At 36.0% G+C, this 16,351-nt stretch overlaps 1 protein-coding gene across 6 annotated transcripts in view; it reads right to left on the reverse strand.

Annotated features, from left to right (window-relative positions):
* NCOA1 (nuclear receptor coactivator 1) overlaps nucleotides 1-16,351 on the reverse strand; it is a 240,545-nt gene that overhangs the window by 71,258 nt on the left and 152,936 nt on the right. For all 6 annotated transcript variants that reach the window (XM_079109622.1, XM_079109619.1, XM_079109621.1 and 3 more), the window contains exons 5-6: nucleotides 13,183-13,280; nucleotides 3,995-4,172 (exon numbers count right to left, since the gene is read on the reverse strand). In XM_079109622.1, coding sequence (XP_078965748.1) covers nucleotides 3,995-4,172; nucleotides 13,183-13,280 — 276 coding nt within the window. The remainder of the gene's footprint in view (nucleotides 1-3,994; nucleotides 4,173-13,182; nucleotides 13,281-16,351) is intronic.

Raw genomic sequence — 16,351 nt, forward strand, 5'->3', positions numbered from 1 at the left:
GAGAGTCTTAACCCAATCAGTGAATTAATCTCCTGATAAGGATTAACTGAGTGGTAACTGAAGTTGTAGGGTGTGGTTGGAGGAGGTGGGAACTGGGTGCATGGCTTTGGGGTGTATATTTGTATCTGGCAAGTAGAGACCTCTCTCTGCTTCCTGATAATCACATGAGCTGCTTCCCTCTGCCACACTCTTCCTCCATGATGTTCTGCCTCATCTCGAGCTCTGAGGAATGAAGCCAGCCTTCTCTGGACTAAGACCTCTGAAACTGTGAGCCCCTAAATAAAAAATTCCTCTTCTACAATTGTTCTGGTTGGGTCCTTTGGTCACAGCATCAAAAAAGCTGACTAAAACATCAACTATCATATCTTTTTCTTTTTTTTTTTTAATTTCTAATTTTTGGTACTGAGAATTTAACCCAGGGACACTTCACTTCTGAGCTACATACCAGTATTTATTTATTTTTTGAGACAGGGTCTCACTAAGTTACTTAGGCCCTCACTAAGTTACTGAGGCTGGTCTCAAACTTGTGATCCTCCTACCTCAGCCTCACAAGTCACTGGGATTACAGGGTGTACCACTAAGCCTGTCTCATATCTTCCTAAAGCAATAATAATTATAATAATAAATAGCAAACACTTCCAAACATATAGACCCCCTCCAATATATGGTGGTAAATATTTTAGGTGACTTTTCTAGATCCCCGGTATTTTAAAAGCCAGGTACAGTGGCACACATCAACAATCCCAGCAATCTGGGAGGTGGAGGTACAAGGACTGCAAATTCAAAGTCAGCCTTAGCAACTTAGCCAGACCCTGTCTCAAAATAAAAAATAAGAACTGCTAGAGATGAGCTCAGTTGTAAAGTGCCCTTGGGTTAATTCTTCAGTACCAAAAAACAAACAAACAAAAACCATAAATAAAATAAAAAATAGATCCCCTGTATTTTATAATATAAAATTATATTTCTTTTAAGTTGTCCAAATTAATTTACCCTGATATAGCCTATAATTTTTTTGAACCTAAATCTCTTAAACAGTAAGTATTGGGCTACACTTTTTTGAAAAAGAAAATTAGCATCACAACACAAAGCTCTGTGTTCTCTGTGGAATGGAATCAAAAGAACAGATCTAGACTCTGACAAAACTCAGTTTAAATTATCCAGCTGGAAAGCAGTTTGCCTAATCTTTATAGAATTGCTGCTTTCTTTTTCTTATGATGATTCTTTGTTAAAAAGCATACATGCCATGGCTAAAGTTAAAAAGCACCGGTAACTGGAAATGTAAATAAAACCAAAGTGTTACAAAATAAATAACAAACACCTTTTAAAAAGGCAGAAGTAGCAGCTACAATTTTAAGAAGAGCTGAGCACTAAACTCTCCTACTAAATATGATTTTTTTTTTTTTAAAGCCCTCTATTTTTATGGAACAGACTAAGGGATGTATTATGAAAGGACAAGACTTTCCTTCTGTGACATCAATTTCTAAGCTAAAAACTTAGTCTAAAACACCAGGTTGTTTTGAATAATGTATCATTATAGATCTACTATAGATCTATCATTCATAAAATTAAAAGTGCCAAACATTTAGATAAAGCCATAATAGTAGTAATAACAGGTGACACTTTAAAGAAAATTCAGCCAGGGAATATATTAAGCATCATTTATTCCTCAACCTTTCTATGAAAGATGAGATCTGGGGATAAGGGAATGGGGTCAGGTATTTGCTCCAAGGTCACATAGCTAGTAGGTGGTAGAGGAGGAATGCATTATACATGCCTGTTAACACCAAAAAACCTGTTTTCTTAGCCACTATGATGTGGCACCACTTGAGACACAAATGCCATGTATTTATGAGTAGAACTATTTAAATTTTTTTCCAAACTTCAATTTTCAATTTATTAGAATTTTGCAGGTACGTCTATGTTCACTAACATCTTAGCCTTTCACAATACAATCTTTTTATACTCATCTGTGCAAGTACATCTGTGCATATTTGTGCTTTAGGACAAAATCTCACCAAGCTCGCCTCACAGAACTCAGATTTTATTTCTTCCTTTAAAAAAAATTATGCTTAAAAAGCAGGGATTTTATTTCATTATTTTTCTTCCCAGCACTGGGGACTGAACCCAGGGGTACTCTACCATTAAACTACATCCCCACCTCTTTTTTGTTTTGGTTGTGTTGTTTGAGACAGAGTCTTGCTAAGTTTGCTGAGCCTCAAACTTGCAATCCTCCTCCATTAGCTTCCTGAGTCACTGGGATTACAGGTAAGCACCACCACACTTGGCTCAAAAGGTGTAGATTTTAGATACTGGAATCTTTTAGACAGCAAATTCAGGAACACTTTTAAAACGATTTTGTTTTTAACTTTTTTCTTCAAAATTTTCCCTTGAAAACAAATAGTGATTTACTCTCTACACTGAGTTTGCCCTATGATGCTTGTCTATTCTCTGCTAGGCAGCAGAGGCAGTCAAACTGTATTATTTATCACATTCCCATTCTTTCATTCTCTGGGGGAATAAGAAAAAAGCACCTGGGCAGCAAAGTCTCACATCCCACCCTATTGTGGAAGGAGGCTGCTCAGAGAAGGCAAGGACTGTTAGGTCAGCTTAGAATCACAGTCCTGTAAGTGGTCAGGAGCAGCATTACCAACATGTCAGCTTTTAGATAATGTGCCCTCCATATTTGTCCCCTGCCAGTGGTTGGGAGCAACCTGAATAGTCACAGATCTGCAGTAACCATGGTGGGAAAAGCAATGTTTGGCCCTTTCACAAACAATATGCCCCTTCCTCAGGAGGCAGAAGATAGCTCAGCTTTGTTTTCCATGATCTCAGTTCTCCTAACCAGGCAAGTTCTTAATCCCAACCAATACCTTGTTACCACAGATAAAAAAATGAATTTTTTAATGTAAAAATAAAATGCTATATCTAAGTTAAATCCACATGTCAGTAGTCCTTCAAATCTGTGAAAATATAGAACAAAAAGAAATCTAGAGTCCAGGGCCAGGGAAAGAAATCTAAGTATTACCCACAGTGATGTCAGGGGAACATTAAATGGTCTGACTCCCTGATTGTCTGCGTCAGTTTCCATTCTAAATGTTGGCTACAACGCTAACTCTGCTACTCAGGTGCTTCATCATGTAGTGTCAGTGTGAAGAAGTGATGGGTGATTAATTTATCTGTGTAACAAATTGGTCTTATTTCCGAGCTCGTTAAACAAATAAATGATGGGAAATATCATACACTTCCCATTTGTCAACAAAATGTACATTGACTACTGGAAACATATAGAAACATAGGAATCCAATCACTAGAAGTAAATGTAACTTGAGCACTGGAAAGCTTTAGTAGGAACCTGAAATGCTAAGAAGTAAACAAATGGCTGCTGTTCCTCCATCCATGCCTTCTGAGATTCAGTAAGAGTCACTTAACTCCTAAGGATACAGCCCTGCCCCAAATTCACAGTTTAATGAATGGAACACCAACTGGAAACCAATCCCATCCAAACTCTCAGCTGGAGTCCTTGGCAGTGGACAAGCCATTCAATCACTCCTGGTACTGCTAAGTTGAAAGCACTTACATCTGAAAATGTTAATTTTAACAGATATATAATATGGCAATATATCCCTCCCCCCTCTTCTTTTTCTTTAAGCAGGATAGTGAGAAAGGGCCATATGTCCCTTCTTGGACATAATCAAAACTAAAAACAAAGTGAATTTTCTTGTGGGAAGGCAACTAACTGCTCTGCCTCCCACTACTGTCCAAGATCACAAGAACAAAGACAATAATAATAGAAGACAATGCATGCTCTCTTATCAGCTATTCAACATATCCAAAGCTGAAACCATATTACAATATTTTGAATACATACTATTTTATACTATAAGTGTATATGTAATATTGTTATAGATTTAATAATAATCACATATTATCATATATATTATGAAGGAAGAAGCCATGAAGAGTTAGTACTCTTTAAAAATGAATTTCTTTCTACCTAGTGATTTTGGTAGCAGATTCTTGACAAATTCTGCATGATCTCCCACGTGCAGTATGCTGTAGACGCTGGTATTCATTAATTCCTCCTGATTGTAACCCAAGTAGCTGGTCACATTCTCTGACACAAATACAATTCTCCCTTCACAGTTCACAACAAAGAAAAATCCATCCAAAGCCTGCAAAGCCAAAAAAAGGGGGGAAAAAAAAAAAAGAATTAAGAGACAGGGAGGTTAAAAGATAACAGAAGTAAATATATATATTGACACATATAGAGAGAGATATATTTCTCTCTCTATATGTGTCAAGTTAAAAAGGGGAACTGCTGAAGATATCCCTTGTATTACACAGGAGTCTGTTATTGTTCGTGGCAAAATACTTAAAACAGCTGCCTAACAATATTGAGGTCTACTCATTTTTCTTTTTAGAAAAGCCTAGTTTCCCAAGTGTAGCCTTTTCTACAGTAAGTTATTGATGATAGTATGCTACCTAGCAGATATTTCCCTAAAAATAAACATAATTTTTTTTTCCTATAGGGTTTCCCCTCTATCAAGGGGCCAGGATTTTTAAACAGACTGTATGCTAATGTTTCAAGTAGACATGAATGTTACAAGTAGAATAAGTCAACTTTCTTCCCTAGAAGTAAATTTATAAGACAAATTGGGTGGCACAAGTCTATAATCCCAGCTACTTGGGAGGCTAAGCAGGAAGATCATGAGTTTGAGATCAGCCTGGGCATCTTAGACCTTACCTCAAAAACAGAAACCCTCCCCAAAAAGAAAGAAATTTTAAGATAGTAGATGTGAAGTGATTATCCCATTCATTCAGTCATAAAAATTTCTAAACTGTGTTAGTGAATACCTGTTCTCTGCCCTCAGCGGTCGTGGTACAGAGAGAGACAGAAGCATTAAACATAACATCAGTGAAAAATGAAGTAGCCGTGATACACACAAAATATTCTATGAGCACATAGAAGGATACCTAATTTGCAATGAAAGTTCCTTACAGAGCACTACCCAACTTACAAAAGGCAGTGGGGAGGGGAAGAGGACTGAGGGAAGGACACTATAGACAGGGGAGAGCGTGGCACAGAAAGGGAAGGCATAAGCAGTGTGGAGCTGCTGCAGTAGATGGCACAATGCAAGCCTGTGACAGGAAGAGTCAGCAGAATGGACAGGAGCTAAAACCCAAGGGCCTTCTAAGCACTGAGATGAAGCCAGGGCTCTCCAAAAGAGACATAAGTGCCCCAACAGGCATATTATGACCAGGGGGTACAGGGGAAAAGCTAGAACCTCTACTTGTATTGTTATCTAATACACACAGAAGAAATCAAGCTTACTAAACATACAAAAACACTGGTGCCTCACTCAGTCCAGATGGCCACAACCCTGGAATCCTGAGGTCGACAAGGGTACTTTACTTATGTGGAATCTTCCCATTTATTTGCAACATGTTGCAGCTTACTTGCTACGGAATGTATAAGCAATAATAATCTTTAAAGAACAGAAACATTTACCAAATTTTGGATGGAAAATGACCATTAAAATCCTTTGTATTACACAGGAGTCTATTGTTATTTGTGGCAAAATACTTAAAAACAGTTGCCTAACAATACTGAGGTATACTCATTTTTCTTTTTAAAAAAGACAAGTTTCAGCTGGGTCAATGACCCACGCCTGTAATCCCAGCAGCTCAGGAGGCTGAGACAGAAGGATCTTGATTTCAAAGCCAGCCTCAGCAATGGCAAGGTGCTAAGCAACTCAGTGAGACCCTGTCTCTAAATAAAATATAAAATAGGGCTGGGGATCGTAGCTCAGTGGTTGAGTGACCCTGAATTCAATCCCTAGTACCCAACCCCCCAAAATAATTTCCTAAATGTGACCTTTTAAGTGGTTGATGATAATATGCTACCTAGCAAGTATTTCCCTAAAAATAAACATGATTAAGATGATACTCTAACCATAAGTGAAAAGTAAAGTGCTTTTCAAAAAAAAATTATGCTACAGAGACAGCATGTGAAAATGGAAGTTTAGAAATGTTACCAAAGTTATGATTTTGTTGCTGAAAATGACGTAAAAGGCACATAGAATGTATCTCCTCAGTGTAAAATCTTTGAACCTTTGACCTGTTGAAAAACTTTCCAATCAGAGTTTCAATGGACTTGAACTCATTTTTTAAAAATTGAAAACATAACTTGGTCTCATTAATTTAGAAGAATCACTCTCTGAGATCAAGGAAGACGGAATGTCAATAAAAACCTCTCTATAATGAGTGGATAGGATTTTAAAATGAATATTGTGATTTAGTATATGCTTCAATGTAATACTTTTCCATTTGAAACTACCTTATTTTTCTGAGGTATTTTTTTCAGTTAAGATTATTAATCTTTTATTGACAATTATATATTTATGGTACAATGTTTTGAAATATGTATACATTATGGAATGGCTAAATCAAACTCATTAGCATGTGCATTACTTTACATACTTATCTTCTTGGTGATGAAAACACTTAAAATCTACTCCCTCAGCAATTTTAAGGATATAATGATTGCAATGACTGTCAACACAATGGTGTACAATAGGTCTTATTCCTCCTGTCTACCTGATTTTTTTTTTTTGGTACTGGCTGGGACCGGGGTTGAACCCAGTGCCTTGAGAATACTAAGCACATGAAATTTTTTATCCTTTGAACAACATACCCAGTCTCCATCCAGTCCCTATCTCCCAACCTCTAGTGACCACTGTTCTACTCTCTACTTCTATGAGTTTGCCTTCTTTGATCATGTGGTACCTGTCCTTCTGTGACTGGCTTATTTCACTTAGTATAGTGTTTTCCAGGTTCATCTGTTTTGTCCCAACTAGACTTCCTTTTTTTTCCCCTTAAAGCCTTAATAGCATTTGATTATCAATATATACCTTATTCATTCATCTGCTGACAGAAAGCTAAGGTTGAAATGTGAATTACAATCATTATGAGAAACCACCTCACACTTCCTAAAATGGCAATTATTAATGACAAATGATAACAAATATAGATGAGGATGTGGAGAAAAGGGAACCCTTGTACCCTTTGGGATGTAGATTGGTACAACTATTATGGAAAACAGTCTGAAGGATTCTCAAAAATTAAAAATAGAACTATCAGATAACCAGCACTTCCATCCCTGGGCTGACATCCGTGGGAAATAAAATCAGCATCTTGAAGAGATACCAGTACACTCATGCTTACTGTAGCAGTATTCACAAGAGCCAAGACAGCATCAGCCTAAGAGTTCATCAATAGATGAATGCATGAGATTATTGTTTAAATCATTCAAACCAAATATTAAATAAGCTGAATTTGGAACTACATCTCCAAATTACTCATTGTAAAGCATATGATCAAGATGTTAAAAAGCAATGAAGCACAATTCCATCTTCTTATTAAAAGCATCAATATTTTCTTCAGCAAGAAAAAAATAGTTATTTTTATTCCACCTAACTGCTATGACTATTTCTCATTTAATTCATAATAAATTTAATTCATAATGATCAGTAATCTGTAAACCTCAATACTAGACACATCTTCTATAAACTAGTTAGGAAAGCACCATCATATCCAACTAATGTTTTTGGCTATAAGTTTCATAGTTGGTGATCAATAGATACTTGTTTGCATTGCAATTTATATGAAAATAGAAATAATTAAAATACACATTTTTTAAGTATATCTAAAAATTCTTTCAAAATATTCTGGGGGGGGGTGCTGGTGAGATAGCTCAGTCGGTAGAGTGCTTGCCTTGTAAGCACAAGGCCCTGGGTTCGATCCCCAGCACCCAAAAAAAAAAAAAAAAAAAAAAAAAAAAAATATATATATATATATATATATATTATTGGATAATAACTGAATCCATGTAAATATAACTTCCTCAATTTTTTTAATTTTAAATGTAATATATATTTAAATAAAATTTTTAAATATGAAAATGAAGCAAATAGTAGATCTGCCAAAATCTCACCCCAGAGATTGGTAACATTTTAGGGAATACTGTTTGAAACTATTCCTATGAGTATGTAAAGATCTGAACTTTCTAAAAGTATGTCTGATTAATGTAATCAGCTATTACTTGTTCCTGTTTTAAAAGTTTCCCTCATGTTGTACATATAATGAATTTCCATTTGTGCTCTTGGGGAGGAATCTTCCCGTTCCTCCATCTCCTGATAGCTAGTCTTACATTGTGCTGCACACAGAAAAGGTAACAAATGCCTGTCCACTGAGTACAACAAAATCAATCTGAGAGCTTTTCCCTCTGCTTAGGATGTTGCCCTTTAAAGAGAAACAGCTTGTATCTCATAGCAGGGCTCACAATGGCCAAGGATTTTCACAGAGGCCTGACTTTAAATAAGACTATCACTTAAGAGTTAGTCACTGGTTAAAATTCTGGGAATAAAACACCTAATTGTCAATATCCTGGTAGTCTCTGAGAGGAAAAAAGATAACTACACGCAGGTATAAGTACAAGAAAGGAATTCACAAAAGTTAAAAAACAGAGTCAGGCTCCCACACCAGGGAAGAAATAAACATCCCTTGGATGAAGTTTCTTGAAGGAAGTGACATTACACCTGATCTGAGGCCTGAAGGACAGAGGAGCAATGCAGGTGGACCAGGGAAGGAAAGGACATTGAAGACAGAGCAAACAGTTCAGAGAATTTTTAAAAAGTGTTCTTTTATGTTACATTTAAGAGAAAAGAGTTTTGTTTTAAGCTTCAAGACAAAGCAAAAAGTAAGGAATTTATACTGAAGGCAATGGGCGTTATCCCTCAGACAATGAGTGACACGATCTGCTTTTACAAAGATCCACTAGCAGTAGGTGTGGTGTGCAGATCCAAAGAAGACCAGGTACAATGCTATCATGTCATTTGTTCAAATAAGTGCCTCCACTGAGGCAATTGCAGTGGAAGTGACAGAAGAGAACCTGACAGGGGGCAGAACAAATAGCATTCGATGGCCTCTGGCAGGTGTGGGAGCAACTCCTTCATAAAAGACTTCATTATTTGGAGCAACCCTTTCATTAATGACTTCAGGGCTCTGTTGAAAAGTGCCTATTCCTTAGAAAGGGGAAAAACATAATCTTCTATCCTTGCCCTTCTTAAGATAGGAAATAAAGGAGGATTATAAATTTATGTTTAGAAATGTTATATTTGAAATGACTGCAGAACAGACAACTGGAGATGTACAAATGGCAGCAGGATACAATAATGAGACAGAAAAGAGATATAAGCTGGGAGTGATGGTGCATGCCTATAATCCCAGCAGCTCAGGAGGCTGAGGCAGGAGAATCACGAGTTCAAAGACAGCCTCGGCAAAAAAGAGGTGCTAAGCAATTCAGTGAGACCTTGCCTCTAAATAAAATATAAAACAGGCCTGGGGATGTGGCTCAGTGGTCAAGTGCCCCTGAGTCCAATTCCTGTTACATGCCCCCTCTACCCGCCCAAAAAAGAGAGATCTGGGTTAAACACAGACTCTTCCATTCAAAGATACACAAAATCATCATTTGGGTTTCTTCTTTATTCATTTCAAAATACAATCTTTTACCCTTTCAAAGAATACTCTGATTTCCACAGGGAATTACTTCTTCCCCATTAAATAAAGTCTCGTGTGATTCTTTGAATCAGACTATTGAGAGAATTCCTCCCCAAGTGTGAACCTTGAAGAGAATTATTAAAAGACTGAACTATTGGCCTGGGTTCATTCTAGCAGCAGGACACCACCTGGATGGTTCTTTCTAGCCTCCTCAGGATGCTTTTGTTTCATCCTGTTTCCAACCACTCCCATAAACTCGCATTTGGGTAATTTAGTCAAAACTGGTGTCTGTCTGAAACCAGAGAACTGATATTACACACATTCATAGATGCACATGTACACACACACACACACACACACAAATATGCTTCACAGACATAGATACAGACTTAGGTAAAACTTCCTAGGAAATATGCACAGAACAACAAAAGGAAAAGAGCCAAGGTTAGAATCCTGAGGGATAAGAACATTTATGAGGAAGTTGAAGAAGGAAAAATCTGAAAAAGAGGGTAAGGAATAGCCAGAGGTCATGGGATATTTCAAGGAAGAGGGAGTAGGTGGCCAGGTGTCCAAAGCCACACAGAAATGTAAAGAATGGTGTTACAAAAGGCTAAGAAGCTTGAATGTATATGCAAAGTACAGGGAGACCTCATTAACTGAAACAGAATTTTCCTTGGTGGGAATGAGATATAAGAAGGGTTGGGGTAAATAATGGTAAATTTTGAGTAGGAAGGAGGCAGAAGAATTTAGCGGGAAACAACAGTAGAAATGAGCTTAAAAAAACTGCTAATAAATTGTCAATTTTAATTTTAATAACAATTTAATTTTAATAACAAGTCCACGATGGGATCATGAAACCATTTAGTAGATTTACATGCAGTAGGTGTTCATCAAAGATCTGTTGAATAAATGAATTCTAACACAACTCTTTCTTCAGTTGTGAAATTTCCTCTAATTCTTTCCTTCTTAACTCATGCTGCCTTTATTTTATGTTTAAAGTAAAAAGAGGAATAAACTATGGTGGACACTAGGTCACTTTTCAGGAGTGGAGACATTCCATCTGCACAAGCTGTGCAAATGAACTTTCTACAGTAATGGAAATCTCTGTATTTCAGTTTCCCAATAGAGGAGTCACTGCATACAAGTAGATAACAGAACACTTCAAATGTGGATGATGAGACTTGGGCATTGCATTTTTAATTCTTTTAACTTAAATATAAATATCCATGTGTGGCTATTGGCTATCATGTTAAACAGTGCAGCTCTAGACTGCAGCCTGAAAAATGTAATAGAAAATCTCTTGGCAATTATTCTACCACTTCCTGTGCTATCTGCTCTGAATTAGACTCCATAAAGTTTAAGTCAATAGGAATAAAGTTGGGGGATATAAAGATGGGATAGAAAAGATTAGTTGTCAATGAAAGCAACTTTGAAGTCTAAAAAATTCAGTAATTCTAAAGTTTCTATTTCACATATCTATAGCTCATAAATAAAAATATCACTAACTTCTTGAGGTCAACAACATAAATTTCTATACTATTTTCAAATTTCTAATTTGATGTGCTTTTTTGTATTTGAAAATGCTCATCTAACAACATTTAATTCATGTATGTTAGTTTTCCTTTGATTCATAGTGATTTTTAGGGTAATCACTGCACTAGCTGAAAAAAATTCTTTGTTTTTTTTTTTTCCCCCCTAATTAGAGCTTTAAGGTTATACATAGTAGTTGGGTTCATCCCTACATACTCATGCACAGAAATCAATTTCAGTTCATGATTTCCCCTTTTTCCTCCCACACTCCCCCACCTGCTTTTTCTTCTTTGAGTCTACTATACTTGTTTTGTCTTCTTATAGTTAGTTTTAAGTGAATGTTTTCCTATCATTGTCTGCTGACTTGAAAAAGTATTTGAACTTTTCTGATACAGAAATAACAAAAAAATTTTAATAAATTAAAGTAGTACCATTCTGTTTCCAGTTGTGCTTTATTCAGTTATGGATATTCGATTTGCACTCCTTGTTAATCTGTTTACTGAGGACTGTGTGGAAAGACTAAGATCCAAATGATCATTGTTTCCCGACAGGAACTCTCGAGGACCTGCATACCTAATACTTCTTCAGTGTCTCAAATGACAATATATGAAGATATATATGATTTAATTAGTTGAAAGGAGATATAAAGTTCTGGACCAGTTTAATAACTTAGGCTAAGATACATAATTCCCTCAGAAAAACGAGAAGGGGTAAAAAGACAAGTTTACAATTTCTGCAGAGTAGTAGCAAGACGTGCTAGGAAAGGTCGGGTCAGATTTCTAGAAGAGGCCCAGTTGCAACTGAATAGTAGGATGTGGCAAGTGGTGAACAGGAGCAGAGATGAGGGTGGAAGTGGGATTTTTTTTTTTTTTTTTTCCATCTAGTCTCCTCCATCTTAAATTAAAAATTTCAAAATATAGCAAAGTTGAAAGAATTTGTAGTGAATATGTGTATATCCATCACCTAGAGTCTACCATTAACATTTGTACTACACTATTAAAACACTGTTTTCTAAGGTGCAGTCATGTGTCATGCAATCAATCTGACATGTTGTAGAAAAAACGTAATTTTACAAATCAGCCTCAATTACATGTAGTATCTTTCCCTGCCCCTCTGATTCACAGGTATGAATTGCTCACAGTAGTTTCCATACCAGTTTTAATGGCAAATGTCTTTTATATTTTACAAAATTGGGTGCTGTTCCCTAATAAAAATAATTAAAATCAAATCTAAAGTAACAAAACGCATTTATAATGTGGATGAGAAATGGAGAATTTAGACGTTTGAGGAGGAAGTTGCTAAGAGGAAAGCCACCTGCTTGAAGTACAGGAATGGAGTACGGGGAGAAGTAAAGGCAAGGAGGACAAATTTGGATGCCAGCTCTAGAATGAAGAGAGAAGCAACGTGAATACAATATATTCTGGGGCTGGAAAAGCAAGAACTGAATTTTGAGAATTTTTTTTACATGTGTTTCTAAACATTCATGTATGAGAGAAAGCATTTAAAGTGATGAGCCTGCCTGGAAGCAAAATTTAATTGCTGAAAATACAGAAGGTGTAAATCAGGAGAGACAGTGTGAAAATTACAAAATAATTACAAGGTCATTGAAGTTTAAAAATTTTCACTTTACAGAGTTTGATATTAATTCTCTTAGAATGTTTACATAAGCATTTAAAAAATTTTATTCAGAAAACCTTCCATGACAATATCAACTCCAATAAAGTGAGGCAACCTTCACTTAAAAGTGAAATTCTATAGTATATTTAGATAGCACTAGCTAGCTAAACAATGCTAATGTTTTATTTTCCCAGCTAGTTCTAACTATCCCAGAAATAAAAGGCAAAGTCATGTAGTAGGTTTTGTCTGACAACCTGAAACAACTGTATGAAAATTTCTCATGTTCATTATTCACATTTAACTCTGAAATAGTAGCAACTATCATATGGTTCATAATAAAGTCATTATAAAAAGTTATTAAAAATGTGACTGTGTTTCACGATTTATTAATTGGATGTGAGATATAAAAGAAGATGAAGAAAAAACCAAACTGGCAAGAATGAATATTTTAATTTCTGGGTCAATGAGGACATTTACCTCCAAAAGAAGAGGTCCCAAGGATTCTTTTTCTATTACTCCTTGACTACTCGATGAGATATCTGATTTCTGTACATCATCATCAGTTGTTGATTTTTCTGCAATAAAGAAACTTTAAAAATCACACATCCAAAAAGAGTTCATTTCTGTAAAGGTAAGTTCTAAAATTCAAAAACCATCAAATTAATGTTGAATAAATCAGAGTATATGAAAGGCAAAACATTTAAAATTTTAGAGAAAACCTAAGATAGGAATCACTATGACTAGTTTCTGACCTAAGGTACATGAACAGAAGCAATGTACAATTTCTCAGTCTTGTGTGTAACATAAAAGAGGCAGACCTTGGAATTCTTATCAGCTGGGACATGGGCAGGTGAGCCTTGTTCACCACATGGATACTGGCAATGCCCTAGGAACGGCAGAGCAAAAACAACAGAAGGAGTGTGAATCCTTGATACCTACTCAGATTGTCTTATTAAAGCCACTGCATTTTGGGTATCTTCCTACAGTAGCCTGGATGATATTCTATTTAATGTACTCTGTACTTCTCAATAACAAGCTTATTTGCTGTACTCAGCTCATGTTTGTGCCCTTGATAGACATACTCTATTGACAACAATCATGAAAGGTAAGAATTTAACTTACATCAACCTGCTATAACACATTTCCCCTCCTCTCAATGTGTGTAGTTAAAACAATTCTTATAGCAATCAATACTTAGTATCTGTGTTACTGTGGCTAAATAAATATAAGTAAGCCAAGGTATATGTTAGCATTTACATTTCTTTTATGTTGTATGTAGTTTCAAATTTCAGTATAGTTTAAATCATCCTTAAATTATCTTCCCAAGTTTAAAAATTTATCTTAATTTGTCAGTTATCAGGAATTCCTATGTCTTCCTTTTTTTTTCCCATGGAATATTCCTCTTAGAGTCTTCTATCCACCTGCTCCACTGCAGCTGGATATTTTTTAGGGTGTGGCACAACTGTAATCTTGGATCTCCTTTAGTTTTCTTCAGCAATAAGATTTCACAGCTTCTCTGGGTTAAGATCCTAAGCTTTGTTTCTTTACTACCTGTTTTGATAGAAATTTCCGAAAAAGGTACATTAGGCGATAACGTTTTTGAGGCTAGATGTCTGAAAATATCTATTTTCCACTTATAAAAATTTGGATGAATACAGAATTTAGGTCAAATAAACCTAGTTTTCAAAGTTATTTAGAACCCCTTCCAAAGAATCTAGTGTGTTTAAGACCTGTTTTTTCTTCTCTATTTTTTTCTCTTCCTGGTGCTCTAAAATATCACTAAATTGTATATCAATGTGAGTTTTTTCATTAATTTGTGCTGGGTATTACACAAGTGGTTTCAATCTAGAAACATATCCTTTGAGTTATAGAAAATTTTTTAAAAATCCTCTTATCATTTTTCAATTAGTTCTAATTAGTTAGACATGAGAGCAGAAAGCATTTCGATTTATTGTACATGAATGGAGCACAACTTTTCATTTCTCTGGTTCTATGTGATGCAGTCACACCATTCAGGTAATCTTACATGTGTATAGGGTAATAATGTCCAACTCATTCCACCATCTTTCCATTCCCATATCCCCTCCCCTCCCCTCATTCCCCTCTGCCCAATCTAAAGTTTCTCCATTCTTCCCTTGCCCCCACCCCCACTCCAGCCCCACCATCATGAATCAGCATCCGCATATCAGAGAAAACATTTGGCCTTTAGTATTTTTGGGACTGGCTTATTTCACTTAACATGATATTCTCCAGTTCCATCCATTTACCTGTAAATGCCATAATTTCATTCTCCTTTAAGGCTGAGTAATATTTCCTTGTGTATATATACCACAGTTTCTTTACCCATTCATCTACTGAAGGGCATCTAGGTTCGTTCCACAGTTTAGCTACTTTTGAACTGAGCTGCTACAAACATTGATGTGGTTGCATCACTGTAGTATGCTGATTTTAACTTTGGGTATAGACCAAGGAGTAGGAGAGCTGGATCAAATGGTGGTTCCATTCCACGTTTCCTAAGGAATCTCCATACTGCTTTCCATAGTGGTTGCACAAATGTAGTTTCATCAGCAATGTATGAGTGTATCTTTTACCCCACATCCTTGCCAATACTTATTGCTGCTTGTATTTTTGATAATTGCCATTCTGACTGGAATGAGATGAAATCTTAGTTTTGATTTGCATTTCTCTTAATTACTAGAGATGTTGAACATTTTTTCATATATTTGTTGATCGATTATTTCTTCTTCTCTGAAGTGTCTGTTCATTTTCTTAGCCCAATTTTGATTGGGTTATTTGGTTTTTTTGGTTTTTTGAGTTCTTTATATATCGTGGAGATTAGAGCTCAATCTGATGTCCATGTGGTAAAGATGTTCTCCCACTCTGTAGGTTCTCTGTTCACAGTGCTGATTGTTTCCTTTGCTGAGAAGAAGCTTTTTAGTTTGAATCCATCCCATTTATTGATTCTAGATTTTATTTCTTGCGCTTTAGGAGTCTCGTGAAGGAAGTCAGGTCCTCAGTCAACATGATGTCGACTTAGGACCTGATGAAGATTTAGGTCTACTTTTTCTTCTATTAGGCGCAGGGTCTCTGGCCTAATTCCTAGGCCCTTGATCCAGTTTCAGTTGATTTTTGTGCAGGGTGAAAGAAAGGGATTTAATTTCATTTTGCTGCATACGGATTTCCAGTTTTCAACATCATTTGTTGAATAGGCTATCTTTTCTACAATGTATGTTTTTGGCACCTTTGTCTAGTATGTGATAACTGTATTTATGTGGGTTTGTCTCTGTGTCTTCTATTCTGTATCATTGGTCTACCTGTCTATTTTGGTGCCAATACCATGCCATTTTTGTTACTACAGCTCTGTAGTATAGTTTAAGGTCTCATATTGTGATGCCTCCTGCTTCACTTTTCTTGCTAAGGAAAACAATCCTCATCATTTCTTCACCTCTATCTAGTCTGTTCTTTTTCTCTGAGATTAATCATTATGTTACACCTTTTGAACCAATCCTATAAATTTCTTATCTTTTCTCTTGCTTTCCATTCCTTATCTGTTCATTTTACTTTCTGAGGGATTTCATCAAATTATATGTCAGACATAAAAAGAACTGTGGGGAAAATAAATCAAGAAAAATTTAGAGGACTAAAG

The sequence above is a fragment of the Sciurus vulgaris genome, assembly GCF_902686455.1.
Source record: "Sciurus vulgaris genome assembly, chromosome: 14".
NCBI classification, from domain to species: domain Eukaryota; kingdom Metazoa; phylum Chordata; class Mammalia; order Rodentia; family Sciuridae; genus Sciurus; species Sciurus vulgaris.